General features: G+C 39.7%; 1 protein-coding gene across 1 annotated transcript; it reads right to left on the bottom strand.

Moving 5' to 3' along the window:
- Window positions 1-9,190: 9,190 nt before the first annotated feature.
- CBLN2 (cerebellin 2 precursor) lies at window positions 9,191-17,058 on the bottom strand. The gene is made up of 5 exons (XM_088130606.1): window positions 16,713-17,058; window positions 16,320-16,382; window positions 14,414-15,000; window positions 11,474-11,593; window positions 9,191-10,971 (listed from the first exon to the last, which is right to left on the bottom strand). The coding sequence occupies exons 3-5, from the start codon at window positions 14,750-14,752 to the stop codon at window positions 10,774-10,776; spliced, it is 657 nt and encodes a 218-aa protein (XP_087986732.1). The 5' UTR covers window positions 14,753-15,000; window positions 16,320-16,382; window positions 16,713-17,058; the 3' UTR covers window positions 9,191-10,773.
- Between the last annotated feature and the right edge of the window lie 735 nt (window positions 17,059-17,793).

Here is a 17,793-nt window from a genome sequence, read left to right as displayed (position 1 = left end):
ATTTCGGGGAACCCGAGACTTGCAGAAATACACAAAGGCACCATTACCAGAAGTGGCGCTCAATCAGCTGCTAGTCAAATCTCCTTACCAGTGGTTCTGGCAGTTTGGAATCATAATAGCTGGTCAAAAGGCACTATTTTGGGAATATAGAGCCCCAATCAAGTTCCCCTAGAAAATGCCTGGTGCCTTACAAGCTCTTCTGCCAGTGCTGGCGTAGCTTGATTGCATTACTAGTTCCTTACTCATTGGTCAGATAGGAAGCAGTAAGCTTGAATTGGCCACTGCAGCCTATATTTGTGCTGTCAGACACAGTGAGTTGTGTAATGAAAAATCTTACTGTTCCATTAAATCGTTCCATTCAGCTGTTCTTGAAGGAACAGTTAGGCAAAATGAGACATTTGACTTAGTTTAGGCACTCTCATGTCATGGCTGACTGGGTGGAATTAATGTAACATTGTGCACGACTAAGGGCTGAGCTGCATGTCCAGGTTACCCTGACAGAACTACCATTTCTTGAAGGCAGAGACACACAATGTCATCCTCTACCTTCCTCCATCCTATCAAGAAGGCAAGCAACTGCCTGTTTCCTGCTCAGAATCAAGAGTAGTGTTTTATGAGTAGTGTTAGCACAAGTGGTGCCCAAGCAGTCCAGTTCACCTGCTCTGCCTTGTCTGATTGTAAGCAAGCACCCCCGCTCCAATTCACTACTGTGCACTGTGGCATGAACACTTCTCTTTCAATCACTGGTCACTGCTCTTCATGGCCATTTTCTCCTGGGTCTCTGGGTTGCCTGCCTCCTTCTGAGGGAACATTGACAGGTTAACCTTTGTAGTTCTTCTTAATTTTACTAGTGGACCAGTGAAGCACTGGACTGCTCCTTTTTTAAAGTTCACTGGTGGAATAGTAAAATGGGATGGAGTATCCTGAAGGAGGCCGTGACTGACTGGAACCATCAATAGAAGCATATCATCCTTCAGAAGTCACCAATCTTTTCTGGTATCATCATATGATGAAACAAAGGTTCAAAATTAAACATGCCCAAAATTTGAAGATCATCAAATGTCATGAGATTACAGTCATTTTATCCCCCAAACCTTACTAAATTGCATCAACTTTGAAATATCTGATAATCTGACAACATTTTGACCATAGTTTAAAACAGTGTAGAGAACAAATGCTGTCTCTCATTGGTGATTGATGTAGCCCCTACTGAAGGTTAAGGGTGTACTTACATCTCTGTTTGGCTCCTGCTGTGAAAGGAAGGAATCAATTGCTAATAAAGCGGAAATCAGAAAACAGACAAACCCTTAGTGTACTACACCTATTTTTAAAAGTATTCTGTTAGTCACCTCATCCAAATCTCTACAGGTTAGCAGTGTTAAGGGCAAAAGTTCAGAGGTATAATACTAATTGTTATTTTATGTCTTCATTCACACATTAGCAAGTAAACATTTTTATGTTTCTCAGCTTCTCAGTTTAGCTCTGGTTTTCCCTGACAGTCTCCATCTAAGTACTAATCAGGCCCAACCCTGCTTGACCTCCAAAGCCAAAGTCATCCAGGAGCAGTGCTACGACCTGTTGAGGTCGTTTAATCTACCCAGGGTCAAAAGAGGTCGATTCAGATTCTAGACTGGACTGTTCAATTCTGATTCAGATTTAATAAAGTAAATTCAGCATTTACTTGTCACTGCACTTGTATCTTAGGACAGCAGTAGAATAGGGGGGTATGTAGAAATAATTTATACACTCTACCTTTCAACTATACAAAAATATGCACTGTATGTTTAAACATGGCTTTCTATAGGTTATTATAACACTTCAGTGCATGCTGAACACTGGAGACTGTAACTAATTAAAAGAATCCTCAATAGTCATGTTACATGTTTTCCTAATTTGAGATTATAACTAATTACCTGATCTTACAGTTTATGCACCTGGAAGGCAATATTAAGAAAGTTTACACCATTAGGCATTGCTCCGATGGTCATGGTAACATTCCTTAAAGGGAAGGCTAATTATTGCCCCAGCCCAAAATTATGTTGACCTGCTACTTTAATTGCTGAGTGCTTGCCATAATGATTTTAATAAACAGATAATAGGCACCATGGCTGCTAGTTGCACATTAGTCGTATACCTGAGGATTTTTGCCTGGCCTATTTTTGTATGATTAACATCAGTGCCTATGCCCTGTTCTGTTTAAGAGCACAGGGCAGGTAGCTCAATAAATATTATTGAATTCAATTAAGTTTGGAATAATACAACTGTTAAATAGGTAAACGTACAGTGCTTTCTGCTTGAAAGCAATATTCTAGCATTGATTTACAGCAGGCAAAAAATTATGTGGAAAATGAGCATGGCATTAGCTAAATGCAACAGATGTTTGAATTGAATGTTTCAATCAAACTGAAAATTTAAAGTTTAAAGTTTAAGTGATTTACCACTAGTACTAGCATAACATTTTAAGCTCTAATCCATAAAATGCTTCATACATTTATCCAGAATTACTGGGCATGTTACTGTACATTACTTTAGCTTTATACTGAGATGAGTTAGATATTTGTTTCTTGGATTCATGCATAAAAGAGCACCTGAACTTAAAGGAATGATTATGGGAACCAGATTTCAACAAACTATTATGTATAATGATTTCAATGCTATATAGTTAGTCTGTAAGCTTATTGGTATATTAATTATTTAAAAATTTAGGTAATGGTAAGGAATCATTTAATTAGTGGGTTATAGAATTAAAAACATGCTTACTTTTCAAGCTCTTTGCAGGACCAGCCTAAGACATTTTACTGAGACCAAGGACAAAATGGTTCCATAAACAGAAGTTAACTAGGCTAAGTTGAATTTTATTTTAAAGCCATATTATTAGAGAGGTCTACAATTAAGCAATGACTTTTGCCTGTATAGCTACATTTCCTATGGAACATGAGTCCATAAAATAATAGTTCTGCTTTTTCCTCAAGCCATACATCAAGGTCACATTGTAATAAATTCACAATCTTACAGAACAAGGTGAGTCCATAAAATTGTTTGATCACTATAAACTGAACTGTTCTATTTCTCCATTATTATATTATTGTTGTCATTTTGGTTATGGAGATATCCGGTATTTGGCCATTTACAGGGTAGGTTGAGATGCAAAAAGGAGATTGAGAACTGTCTAACATGTGAAAACATTCAAATACTCTAATATAAAATACTATCATAAAAATAATTGGCTTAAAATACAAGAGTAACTGAAAGGCAAAGAGTATGCTAGTTCTTGGCTTTTCTGCTACAGGTAGCAATCAAATTTTATGGAATATAAAATTGTATCATGAAAAGAACAATTATTCCATACTCTAGTTTGAAGTGTATATATTCAAGCACTATCAGAATAATAATGTTGTAGGTTGCCTTAAAGCAGACAGTGTTTTCCCCAGATGTTCACAAAACCAATGAGGCATAATCATTTAATAAACAATAGATGTTTAATTAAATGATATGAAATCAGAATAAAATGCTTCATTCCCCAACACATTTTCCTGGTGACCTCAGGATGAGTTGGAACAGCATCTCCCAGTATTCTTAATTGGCATATTAACTAGCAATTTTGAGAGCTTCCTTTCCAATGTATCCGGAAAACAATAGGTTGGGAAAGGTGACAGGATAACACAAAACATAATCTAATTTGCTCAAATAGTGACTGTTCACTACAACATTTATTCTGCTACCACCAAACCACTCTGGCCAACCCAAATTAGATATGGACCCTTCAGAATTGTTATTATTATATTTCCAATTTAATATTCCCTAGAGGTAAAGAGCTGGGTCAGTTCACCCTTTTCTATTCTACGTGCAGCTACTTGGTGATCCATTGCCACCACAGTAAACAAGAAAAGAAGAAGAAGAAAAGACAGGACATGGATGTACAAAGAAGTAAGTCAACTTTGCCCCCACCTTCCTTTAAAGGTATATTAAAATAAAGAAGTTCCAAGCTGGAAGAAGGCAGCTATAATATCCATTTGTTTTTAAGTGGCTTTGGTTGTTTAATTCACTGCCTGAACAAAAATTAGATCCCCAAATGTTACTTCTATATGGATTTTTATATGACCTTTTGAATTTAAAGCCTATAATTTAAGCACATTTTTAAAGTGAAAATAATAAATGCATTTCATTGGCTTAACCAGAAAAAGAAATGTGACCTCTACTTGTAAAGGTCTATTATTTATTTTGATAATTTGGTTTTATGTTGGGAAAAAAAAGATTGTTTCATTCCACAGAGTCACATTTTCACTTCATAAACATTCTAGAGATGTGCCTGGGCACTTGCATCCCACTAGGAACACCGTGGTGGCTTACTCATCAGTCGGTTTAGAGAACTGCTATGTTAAATCGTTTGTGTTGGAAATGCTTTGCTAGAAAAATATTTGTCATTGCAAATACTTCCCATCGGTAATGTTACCTTTGGCTTACTGCAATCAAGAGATCACACCTGCAGAATGCAAAGATGGAAGAACATTATGGGGCTTAGTTTCAATCAATCATCACATCTGGCTCATCCTTTATCCTTTAAAGCAAACCAGCTATGAGACATTGGATAAAACCCAAAGTTAGAGACAAACTTCCCAGTACATAAAGGTTGGGTTCATACCTGTTAAGCCAAAGCCAAAGAAACTATGGGTAAGCCCTGTATTATGATCTATAAACAATGACACGTTTTAATTTATAAATAATTCACTTATTAGATTACTATTAAAATGCTTTTAAAAAGAAGAGCTCATCTTAGATTTTCTGGGAATATGTTAATGGAGGCAAACATTTTTTTTTCCTGTCCAATCTTTTCATTTGGAAGTGTCTTAAATTCAAGGTTGTGTTCCTTTTGGGGAAACACAGTAGTCTAAAATATTGTGTGAACCCAGCAAATTGTGGTGCATTCAACACACCACGTTTAAGCAATATAGCTTATGGCAATGTAAAAAGGTCATGTGTCAGGCAGTGTTATCCATGGAGGAATGTTGCATTTTAACTCCGTGCCTGTTGGAAGAAGCAATTTATTTTTTAAAACAAAGAAGTTGGAGGAGGAATTAGGCTTCTAGTCCCCATGCGCAGTGGTCTTGATCCAGATTAGGCCACCATGTAAATTAAGTCTCATGATATATATTTATTTATTGTTTAATCCTTAGGATAGAAAATCACTTTCTTTATCAAAATATATTTGGAGAAAGGTATTGGAAAGGTTTCTTAAATTTAGCTTAATTCCGATGGAGGGGGTGTGGCCCTGCATTTCACTGCATTCATCTCTTCAGAAAGTGCAGCCTCCCTGTCATTCTGTGCTTCAAACAGATCCCAAAGGAAGGTATCGGGGAAAAACTCCTCTTCCTCTGGAGCTTTTTCAGATGAGGAAACAGGAGCAGGAAGAAAGCTGAAAAATGGAAACAAATGTAACAAATATAGGGGGGGATAAAACATTACCATCACCAATGCAGCAATAAAATAAGTTCAATGAAAAAAAAAAAAGAAAAGAAATTAGGAGGCATTCTAAGAATGGAATAGAAAAACAGAAGCCTCTTTTGCAAAGAAAGAAAACTTTTAGGAAATTAAGAGGGCAGTTTTTAGCACCAGGTTCTTTCTTTCTTTCTTTCTTTCTTTCTTTCTTTCTTTCTTTCTTTATTTCTTTCTTTCTTTCTTTCTTTCTTTCTTTCTCTCTTTCTTTCTTTCTTTCTTTCTTTCTTTCTTTCTTTCTTTCTTTCTTTCTTTCTTTCTTTCTTTCTTTCTTTCTTTCCTGTGTTATTTTACCCAGTAGAGACTCCTTAAAGCTGGAGAAACCTGCATAACAAATGTTAAATTTTACTCTCTGAAGAGTGAGAAATTTAATATGAATATTTCTTTTTTAGAAATAATGAGTGCCTGGTGGATCTCCTTTACACATCTTTTCCCTTTTTCCCCCCTGCAATATTCAGTAATGCAGAATGTAGGACCTAATTATCTCCTTCGGATTACTGATCTCGTGAGCAGATTTATGAAGTACCATAGAAGCAAGAAAATTCATAATGTAGTAACACGGCTATCATGCACTGTCTACTTTTATAAAGGCTATAGGTAGAACAAACAGAAGGACACAATCACCTCAGATTACAAGTCTAAATTAGTTAGTAAGAAGTAAGTCCCATTACACTCAGCAGGCTAACTGCTATGTAACCATTCTTAAGATCCCACAGTTAGGTTTGTTCTCCACAGATCCCTCTGAATTTTCAATATTTTCTTTTGTGTGTTATATATGATTTTACCAATACTGTATGTTACCTTATGCCACTTTTAAAATAGACACAATAGAATTAATTGCCTATTCTTCACATTTGTTTTAAAAACTCAACAGCAATTACATAAAGCAGCCAAATTGTGCACAACATAGAACTAGAGGTCTCCAATGCGACCTTCTAGATATCAGTGGATTCATAACAGTTGGGACCAATTGTTACATATTAAGTGCTTCAGCATATAAAAATGAACTCAACAAGAAATTAAGAACTAATGTCTTATTGTTCTTGTTGAGTTCATTTTTATATTCATTTTTATTTTCTTTAAAAAAAAATTAAAAAAAAAACCTCTCTGGACATTCTCTAAACTTCTCAAAGTCCAATTCAATTTTTCTGGCTATCATGCATGCATACATTTAGTCCAATAATTAAGCTTTTTACTCTAGTCCATAAGCTTTTTTGTGATTCTAGCTATGTAACAAGTCTATTATTACCCAATATGTCCTGTAAGAATGAACAATCAGTGAGTTCCATTATTTTTAATATTCTTGTTACATAATGTATACAATTCATCCTTGCTGGATTTTTTTCAACTCTATGACAAAAAAAAAAAAAAGACCTAAAAAGGTAATACGGAAATAATTACATTTTTATAATAAATCTACAGCTGAAATGTTTGAGCCTCTAATTTCATCTTCAAAGTTTAACAACTTAAAGAAATTGGTTCAGTTCTAGAAAAATACTCTGAACATATGCTACATCCCTGGAACAGCTACTATTTGCGTATTGCACATTCCCAAGAACACCAACAATGCTATTTGTAGTATCAGAAGTTACAGTTAGTAAAGATTTCTTTTCTTTCTAGAAAATAAAAACAAAATCCCACCAAAACTGAAATCTATCCTCAAGTATAATTTTAATTAAAAGTTTGATAAACTGCTTTAAAATATTTTTAACATTCCCATTTATAAATTATATTGTAAGTATTGAAATTGCCATGTCATAAAGTTAGCCTTACACTTTTGGTTGTAAGATTAATGCTAAGATGAATGGAAGTAAATAAATTCAGTATTCTTAATGCAGCCTTCCCCAATCTGATGGCTGCGACATATATTGGATTACTATTCCCATCATCCACATCCAGCCTGAGGCTTGTTAACATTAACAATAGGCTGCTGAGTTAATGTCCTCCATTATTCGCTGACGTATGATGGTAGCGTAGAATATTATGTGGCAATCCATTTTAAGTGATTTATTATATTACAATTTAATACCTTGAAAATCTGCTATGATGCACTTGAAGACACGTACTCTAAAAGCATTATTTCCCTTTTCAGTATTTGTTTTTATTTTGGTCTAATCAGCTTTTCAAAATTCTGACTCACCTAAAACCTTGCAATAGTTGTAGCTAGAAGACAATTCTATAGTACCTGCAACCAAATTTATTGTTGCAGAAATTACTGCATCACAAATCCTACTTAAACTGTCCTCATCCAAATTTATTATTGAATTTTGAGTACCAATCAGCTAATTTCATTACCAAAGCAGAACGGAAACATTAGGAATTCTCCACTGCCCCTTTTAAGTGTACATATTTTGCATAGGTTGGCATACATTCCTCCTTTCCTTTCCTTTCCTTTCCTTTCCTTTCCTTTCCTTTCCTTTCCTTTCCTTTCCTTTCCTTTCCTTTCCTTTTTTTTGCATTCCTTTCCTTTCCTTTTTTTTGCATTCCTTTCCTTTCCTTTTTTTTGCATTCCTTTCCTTTCCTTTCCTTTCCTTTCCTTTCCTTTCCTTTCCTTTCCTTTCCTTTCCTTTCCTTTCCTTTCCTTTCCTTTCCTTTCCTTTTTTTTGCATTCCTTCCTTTCTCTTTTTTATACCTTAGAAACACATATGTAACTTGATAGTTCATGCTCAGATGACTGCTACCTGAAAAACAGCAGACTAAATATAACTGAACCTGCAATTACACTCATACTTCTTTTTGGTGTTGTACCAGAACACTGGAATAAGACACTGCATAGCAAATAATTTGATGCAGTTTTATGTACAAACATGAAAAACTGGTTTGCTTGTTCCTGCAACCAGTGCTTATGGATTCACCCAGTAACATAGAGAAGGGAACATGTGCAGATGCATTGAAATCTGTTCAAACTATATACTGATATGGAGAATTTACAGCCTTCCAGATGCTGGACTTCTACCAGGGCAGTGCCCAGATGTGTTAAGCCCTGTAGTCCAACAAGACCTGGATACCCACAAGTATTTCACATCTGCTATTCATGCTCCAATTCAAGCATTCAATTAGAATTTTGCTTAGTTTTGTGTTCAGGAGGTACTAAGGCATGCCATAAAGTAATAAAGATTGGAATGAAATATATTTGCAATGCAACAAAAATAAAATACCTGTCCAGATTTCCCATTGGATAAGTTATATAATATTATATCACATTCAGCACTAAAATCTATATTCACAGACTCTAGTACACCATAAATATATATATTTTAAAAATCTATATCCTTATATCTAAGAATCTACGGATAGAAATTTGCTATATAGTGTGACCCTGTTAGACTGCTGCAAGTGGTTAAAAAAAAAATCTATACAGAATTTGAGTTAGAAACAACCCAAATGCAAAACCAATACTTAATTGGATTTTCTAAATCCACAAGGTAAGAAGCAGAGTCAACAAAAGTAAAGAGAAAAACACAGTTTTTAGAATTCTTTTCTTAGAAAAATATTTCAAAGTACACAGATATGCTGCTAGGAATTATTTCAATTAATAGTGACCCTTCAATAACAAATTTAGAATGAAAAATATGTCCTCTATGCAATGCAGTATATTTCTTCCTTGGATTCTGCAAACATTTGCATTATTTTTGTTCCTTGAGAAGGGAAAGAAGAAGCCATCAAAAGGAAAATAAAATCCCAATCTACCCAGCTCCTCAAAAACATATTTGAAATATGAATTTTAAAAACAGATTGGTTTAAAAAAGCAAACAACCCATCCCTCCAAATTCTCATTACTTTCTCTTTTTTTAGTCCAAAATGCAGTTTTCCCTGTGTTGCCCAGCTACCTTTGACACTTACATAAAAGTAAAAAGAAGGCAAGTTGGACATGAAACCCATTTATTCTGAATCTAAAGTTCATCAGCATTTTGGTTACATTGACACATAGAAGGTGAATGTTAATTCAACCTGAGGTTTCTTCTTTTATTATTTGAAATCAGTGACTTTTTGTATACAGTATTGGATTAAGACTACTCAGAAGTCTTTGGATGTTACTTGGGGAAGCTTCAACAAAAAGCAAAGAAAAAGATATACAAATTATGGTATATTTATAGTTGAACCACATAATCTTTGTAAGCTTTCAAAGCCTCTGGATTTCAGTGTCCCTGATTCTGGCACACAAATTGTTGATCCTAGCAAATTTGGTGTGTATCTATTTTTATTTAACCTGGAGGGAAGATAACTTGTTGGAACACTCAGAGAGGCCAAATCACAGCATATATAACCATAAGTAAATTAATCCATCAAATAAATATCAGGAAAGCAGCAAATGATTCCCAGTAATGCAAAGAAATGCTATTATTTTACAGTATTTTCACTTGAGATATTCACAACCTTCTGGAACAGATTCAGGTAATATCAGAAATGTCAGTCCCTCCCTTTCCAACTCGAGCTGTATTGTCTTCCACTGTGCCAACAAATGCTTCTATTAAACCAGCTGGATAGCGCACGCAGCATCGTTCATTGGTTAGTTTCAGTGCAAGCCACAGAGTATATATGTGCTTGCTTTATCATATGGGTCAAACCACCTTTCTTCTTTAGCACAAGAACAGTCAGAAAATGGAAAGAAGGATGATGGAAAACACGAGTAACACAAAATAAAATAGGTTCCAATCGTGCAAAATTTGCTTCACTGAATAAAGCACTTCTTGACACAGTAATGTCCAAAAATTATCCTCCCCCAGAATATACAGGTTTGAAGTTTGGAGCAATTCTTGTTTTTCTCTTGGTACTTTGTTTTTTTTTTTTTTTTTAAGGCTATGCAAACACAAAAAGAGAAAGCACACAGGAAGGTATCATCAGATATCAGGGTCTTCTGGCTTTGGAATAAGTCCCATAGAAACACTTCTGTGGTCCCAATTAATGCATCCCTTCAGGACAAGTAGAGGAAGAAAGGGAAGAAAGTAAATGAAATCCCAACAATAAAATCCAAAATTGACTTTACAATCACAGGTACAAATTGCTCAGGTTGATCATTTCTTTTTTCTTAAAGATGACTGTCATCTAAAACTAATCAGAGCTGCAAATTTCTCAAGGAACTGTCAAGAGTTAACACAAAGAATGGCATCAAGAAGTTTTCTCATTCTTCTGTGATGGCAGTCTGATGGGGTGTTTAGAATTACCGGCAGGTCTAGCCAAGTTCTAGGAGGAGACAGGGGGGTCTTTTCATTTGTTGTTGTTATTTAACGACCAAATTCCTGTGCCGGCTTGCAGATTAGGATTCACCTTGCTCTTTCTTTATAATGGAAAGACTAAGAACCCTGAAAAGGTTGAATATTTCCATCCTCCCATGAGATTTCCTCTCTCCAGCTTGAGATGCACTTTGTCTTCTCTTTCCATAAGAAGCAAGACCCCGTTGCTGGCTGCTTCCCTGGTAACATCTTGATCGCCAGCAAAAGCTGAAATCACGGGATAGCCATTTTGCATTAAACTTACCTGCAGTACAAAAGAAATATCAGCTAAGTGGTCTTGTAAGATTTATCTAAAAGTTTACTATTATATCCCAATAGAACTCACAAACACACATTCACATAGTACATTATAACCACAGGCAAGTCAGCTCCCCTACATGCAGGAAACCCAAAATAAAGAGTGGGTGACAAGGTAGGCTAGAACACATCTCCTTAATGCAGGAGGATACTGAAAAGGTTTCAGATGATCTACAAATTCCCTCCCAGATCAGGCTGTGGATGACACATATTTGCTTTCCTCTCCCAGTTAGCTCAGTCAAAGGAAACTGACCAAGGATGGAAAATTACATCACTGATGAGGCAACAGAGTCCACCCTGTTATTTTATAACACTGCTAAATAGTAGTTTAATAAATAATTTAGGACATGGATCCATTCCTCATTGTGTATTTTAACAAGTCTTTGTGTGAATGATTTTGTGAAATGAAATGACTGTTCTAAGGAGGAACCACTAATATTGGCACATACCTGGATAGTTTGTCGGTTATATACTTTCACAACATGGAAACTGAAGCTATAGATTCCTTTTCTTGGTGCTACAAATATACTGGAAGCGAGGTCAAAATGGTTCCCAATATTAACTAATACCTGGAGGAGAAAAAGAAAGAAATCAGGTTGTTCCTTCATTAAATGGAAAGTGGGGTGGAGGAGAGGCAGCTCTCAGTCTTCCCCCGCCCCAGCAGTGCAAAACCACTGGCATTTGCTGTACAATTAAAATGGACTGCGGGGGGAAGAAGCCAGTTCCCAAGGTATTGTAAAAGGATCTGTTCAGACGGCTGATTGATTTACCCAGTGGTGCACTTTGAGAGAATGAAAGACACATGATGGCAGCCTATGTCTGCACAGTGAAGGAGAAAACAGAATATATCATTGCTGAGACGTACACAAAGAAAAGAGGAAAATAGTCCATTGAACAAGCCACCAGATTTTACATTTTCATATGACAGTACTGAAACTAATTGTGTCTCTTGAGGCTTGCAGTGCTAATGTGAAGTGAAAGAAACTTAGTCATGTTGTATGGGATGAAACGTGGAGAACAGAGTTCAGATTTTAAGGGAAGTCGCATTCTTCATCTGCATTCCTTATTCTATTTTTCTGTTCCCACACCCATCCTAAAGCAAAACTTATTCAATTAGGGTTGAACAAATAAGGAGGGTGTGTATATTTTAACCCACAGAGACTCTGAACATGGACTTAGTGGTAAAAGGAAATGCCATTTGCCAATTAGAATAATGCAGAAGGATACCCAGTGCCAAGTTATAAATGTTTCAGAGCATCATCAGTATCACAAAAGCAGGTAGAGGGAACAGTTTTACAAAGAAGGTCCTCATCCCAATACTTTACACAGTCCAGTCTGGCAGGTTATCTAAAAAATGTGATTGAAAGTTGCAGACTCGTGAGAGGTCTAGTGAACATTCCAGACCAGATCTTTAAGGTTCATACAATTAATTTTCATATTATTTGCAGAATCAGACCTGTAATCTTCTCTATAATCTGTCTAGACAACTATTTGCTAGCACTTGCTTGGGATCTTATTTTTTGACTGCTGGGTAGGTAGGCTTCCAAGTGGAGGGCTCCCAGTCCACAGTCACTGTCCAGTTATTTTGCTTTCCCACCAGCTCACTACTTCATAGATTTTATTTAGGAATAAAAAATGCAGAAGAGGCATTTGCTTTGCCCATCACATTAATACCTTGTCAACAATTGCCAGCATCAGTTTTCTGATTCCCATTTGCTGTGTTTAAGGTCCAGGCATGAGTGAACAGAAAGGCAGTTCAGAAGTTAGTGAAAGGTTTTGGCTGTGATACAGAGCTTGTGAATTTCAGAGCTTATCTACACCTGTTTTAAAACATGTTTCATGTTAAAAAACAAATAGAGAACTCAACACTTCCTTTTCTTTTTACTTTTCAGAGATCTGCAATCCTACACCCTTTTTTTACACTCCCAAAGAGTTCAGTGAAATTTGCTTCTGAGTAGACATGTAAATAATTGCTAAGTGTCACTGAATTCAGTAGAGTTCATTTCCCTAGGTACAGGATTCTAGCTTTGATCTTCTAAACAGAAACCACTACGATTTATTGCATGTACATACAAAAGCAACAGTGATCAAACTATAATTTTAATCTTTCTTTTTAAGACAATGTGTCATGAATTGAAGGTATGAATATGACAATATGGTAGGCATAAAGCATTCATATAGTAACTGACATTTCTATGTCCCTTTGTGTATCAGAGAAGACTCAGAATAATTCTGCTCATGCTAAAACTCTGCCAATCTATGCTGTCATATTTTTCCTAGAAATGTATAACAGCAAAACATATTTAACATAAAATTCCTGTGGGTTTGAAGAAGTTATTCTTTGGTTGAGGAGTTAGATAAAATGCAACAGTAGTACACACAATGTATACAGAATTATTTTAAATTATCTACTGCAATCAGCCTGAGGTGTTACATCTGTATCTATACATTAAGGATATATAGTTAATTTTTTAAAAAATATAAAATCCCAATGCATCTTTTTTTTAATTTCTAGACTGCAAGAACACAATAGGTTCTTTGAAGATTTCCTTAATAAATCTTTCAGCTTGTCCCACTTGGCACTACACTTGTGCTGTGCAGATTTCTACAGACTGTCTTTCCTGTCCAATTTACAAAAGGAAATCCCAGAGTCACCCAGTCTGGAGAAATTAGACGTAGATATGTCTTAGAAAAGGACACATACACTGAAGTCGTGCTTGTTCCAGATAAAATGAGAAAGGTGTCCTTAGTGGTATTTAATGATAGACATAGTGCAAGACTGGGCACTAAAAGGAAACTCATAAAGTCATGGTTCTCATCCAAGAAGTTGATGAGGAAGAAGTGCTGCCAAGATGCTGCCTGTGAATTATTGTAGTGGATGGCCTTAAGATTCTTGAAACAAACTTGAACTTGAGAAAGATCCCTGGTGAAATAGGACATGATAGGAGAGAGGACACATATGGAAGAGGGTTTGACTGGAATGTGGGCAGGGAGCATAAAGACCAAAGGTAGCTGGTGCAGAGAAAGTGGGTCACTTGGATAGAGGTAAAAGATGGTTTAAAAGATCAGAACTGGGCAATCAATAGGACTCCAGTCACTGATGCCAAGGGGAAGGGCTAAGCCTGGGAGGAGAATGGAGATAGAGCTAAGGATAAAAGATCTCAGGGGCGGGAAATGTGTGACCGGTTCTTTGTAACACCAGGGGGAGTAGGAGCAAAGTGTTTGGTGCTTGGATGTGATGAAGGCTTACCTGGTGAAAGGGGAGGGAGGCAGGGAGGGCAGTTGGGCGGAGCCTTGGCTTTGTTGCTGCTTCCGGGAGGGGCTTAATCAAGGCCGAGGTTGGCGGTGGAAAGGGAGGGGAGGGAAACAAGACTGGCGCACCACCTGACCTGGTCGAAGTAGATGGTCATGGTGCGGTTGCTCATCTCAGACGGCTCGTGATTGGTGCTGCGCGTGGCCGAGAAAGCCACCTTGGCGCTGCCAGAGCGCACGGAGATGCCCAGCGATGAAGTGATGGCACCGTCGGCGGACGGGCTAGAGTCGCATACCACCAAACACTTGCCCTCCAGCACGATGGGCTCGGTGTCATTCTGCGCGCCCACCGCCGGGCAGCTGGTGGGCAGCAGGAAGAGCAGAAGGGCCAGAGCCGCTGCCACGCAGGAGTAACTGCCAGCGGGCTCCGCCAGCTCGCCCCGCCGCCGCCGCCACCACGACCGCCGCCCGGGCATTGTGTTGCAGGGCCCGTCACCAACCGCGGAGTCCAAAGGGGGCGGCGGGGCGGCGGCGGGCGGGAACTGCCTTTACTTTCCGGGCGGGCGCGCAAGCGGTGGCTCGGCTCGGCTGGTCCCGCCTGCGGACCCGCGCGGCCCCAGCACAGCCGCTGCCCGTTTCTCTCTCGCGCGCGCCTCGGTTCTCGGCGACGGACGGGGCAAACGGGGGATTCACAGGAAGGTGGGAGGCGCGTAGCAGCTGCAGCCTGCAGGAGGGAGAGAGCGGAGAAAGGGCGGTCAGAGCTGAGCAGAACGCGGAGCCCCCCCTCCGTCCCCCCAACCCCCTTCCTCGCGGGCCACCGTCAAGGCTCACCCTGTGGTGCGAGGAAGCACAGCAAAGAAACGGGGTCCTTTGGAAGGGAACGCATTCCTCAAGCACACGGGCAGGCAACGGGGAACTAGACGGAAGACCCTGGACGAGGGGTTCAGGGATCCTAGTAGCCCCTCTCCCGCGGTGACTGGACCAACCGTCCAGCACCTTAGTTCCCACAGTAGCCAGAAATAAATAAATAAGTGTGTGTGTGTGTCTGTAAAGACTTATACATAAAGGTTTCTGCATAGAATTTTTTTCTTGGGGGGAGAACAAGCATGCGTCGGAGGGGGGGGGGTGTTGCCCTGCAGCTGTTCGCTCACTTTACCGTTCGTTCACTACGAGAGTGAGTGAAAGATAATTTATTTCTCATTATAGTAGAACCTTCTACATTATACCCTGAATCTACAAAATGGAAGGAGTGCTAAGCATAGGATGACCCCTCAGTTACATTTAGATTGAGACTGGAACTGGGAGTAAATCTCACCGAATACATGAGGAACGCATCTGGTTCAGTATATATCAGACTGGATTACGCCTCCCCCTCCCCGAAAAATCTCCTGAAACCAAAAAAGGTGGGGAGAGCAGCCCTGCCACTCCCATACCCATAAAAACAGTTGTCGGAAATTCTCTTTCAGACTGTACAGAAACAGATAACAGTAGTTCTCTATTTCTCTCACCCTCCGTAAACTCTGAGGGAAAGGGAACGTGATCTTGCGCCAAAGCATCCGTGCGCGGTTAAAGAACACCCAAATTGGATAAATTAATTAAAACTCCTCTCTCTCTCTCTCGTCTCGATTAAGCTGGCTGCCTGTGAAGTCCGTTTGTGCCTTTTCCCTTCACCCTGACTCAGCTCATCCAAGATGTCTTTTCCCTCGAATTTCCTTTCCGAGCGCCCAAGAAACCCCGCTCAGCTTCCACTCCCCGCACGCGCCCGAACCAGAAGGCCGTTTCAGCTTTGCTGACCTCTCCCCGCTCGGTTGCAGCCAACCCTCCCAATAAATTCGAGGAGGAATACCAGAGAACCAGGAAACCCCACCTGGGAAGTTTGGGGCAACGGTTTCTGAAAAGTTGAATCTCGGTGACTCGACTCTTATTGCCCCTCTCCCCGGCTCTTCCTCCAACATTTCTATCAAGAAGGCACCTCGCACTACCCTGTGGTAGGAATTCTTGCTTTTTCCCAACCTCAGATTTGCAGGAGGGAGCGCTGATTACCTGGAAGGTCCATAGCGGAGGAGCGTCGGCTTTGCCAAGGCTGCTGTCCACGAAGTTGTATTGCTTGGGAAAAAATGAGGCGAGATTAGACTGGCGGAATGAAGAAACAAGGTTCGCCTCAGTCCCCCCCGCCCATTGACAATAATCTCCCCCTTCGTTTTCCCACCCTCTCGCAGACACATTCACACCCGTCACTGTTTCTCACACTAGATAAACCCAAGCAACATTCCACCCCCACCGATCTCGCGCGCGCGCACACAGACACACACGCACACACACAGCTGCACTCCTGCCCGGGACCCAGCTAGCCAAACGCGTGCACACAACCTTTTCCCACATAGATTTGTTCCCCTGCTCAGTTTCCTTGGATGTCTTTCGAAAAGCCGCCACTACCTCCCGCCGGACGCAGGCTAAACTTCATCCGGAACGAAGCAGGACGATCTTTGGACTCCAATTCTTTTTTAAAGAAGCGTCCCGCTTTCCTTTCATCCCCTTGAAAAACGACTAGAAAGCAATCCGCTTCTCCTCTCCTCTGGTCCCTCCCCTTTGTCCAGGTTAAGGACGGGGTCAGCAGCCGCGGAAGACTGCTGTCAACTCCTGGAGGGGTGGGAGGGGGGAGCAGCGCTGTCGTTCCCTGGCTTAGAAGTTGCGTTTCTGGTCCGCGCGCTGCCAACAGCTGGCGAGTGGTGAGAAGGGCAGAAGGTCTGTCCCTTTAAAACCTCAGGACTCAGGAGTTGTCTAAGCAGCAATGCCTTATTAACTCGACTTCCAAGCCTTGTCTTTTTCCCCAGGAATGCCCTATCGATCGGGGATTAGATATGTGTGGGGTTCGGGGGAGGCGTCTTACCCGGATGAAACGGGACGCAGCTCCGGCGAACTCCAAACCTGGTTGCAGAGCGCCACCTCGCGGCTTCGCCTATGAATATATTTGAGAATTAAAGGGACGAAGAGAACGGGATGGATTGCCTGGACGAGAGGAGGAATCTCGCTAGCGGGATTCCCGGGTGAAGGATGAACTTTCAGTTAAATTCTCGCTCCCCTGTCGGTCTGTTCCCCTTTCCTTTCTACTTTTGTGCAACCACGTGGGAATCCTGCGCCCTCAGACCTTTTGCTGCCTTGGCCAAGCCGCCGGGTGGACAGATGTTGCAGCAGGCAAGATTAGCATTTGTTATAGGTGGCAAAACGCAGACATGCATAGCTTAAAAAATTGCAGTTGGCTGCTTCTGAGCTGTTGCTGCCAAAAAATAAAGCCGAAAGGCCAGGGAAATAGAACCTGTTATGATGCTATAATTTACCCTACAATTGCCTCTTCATTTTTCATTCTGGGTGTGTGGGCTAATTTTTATTTAGAAACAAAGGAAAGAACCAAATGTATCATCGGTGGAAGACGGCTTGTCTTCATGTCATCAGCAATTCCTATTCCTTAAGAAATGGTAACATAATAATCCTAGGAGTCCTTCCTGTAATAGATGCT

Source organism: Python bivittatus, unplaced genomic scaffold, assembly GCF_059951505.1.
Source record: "Python bivittatus isolate LINGU-HERP-01145 unplaced genomic scaffold, Pbiv_v1 ctg000840_np1212, whole genome shotgun sequence".
NCBI classification, from domain to species: Eukaryota; Metazoa; Chordata; class Lepidosauria; order Squamata; family Pythonidae; genus Python; species Python bivittatus.
This window is presented reverse-complemented; position numbering and strand designations above follow the sequence as displayed.

What these genes read in the sequence shown, in the direction of transcription:
- CBLN2 (XM_088130606.1), bottom strand. Translation starts at nt 14,752, where the DNA reads ATGCCCGGGCGGCGGTCGTGGTGGCGGCGGCGGCGGGGCGAGCTGGCG. An exon ending in TGACCATCTACTTCGACCAG is followed by an intron (nt 11,594 to 14,413) that starts GTCAGGTGGTGC and finishes TTTCTCCTCCAG; the next exon opens with GTATTAGTTAATATTGGGAA. An exon ending in ATAACCGACAAACTATCCAG is followed by an intron (nt 10,972 to 11,473) that starts GTATGTGCCAAT and finishes TTTGTACTGCAG; the next exon opens with GTAAGTTTAATGCAAAATGG.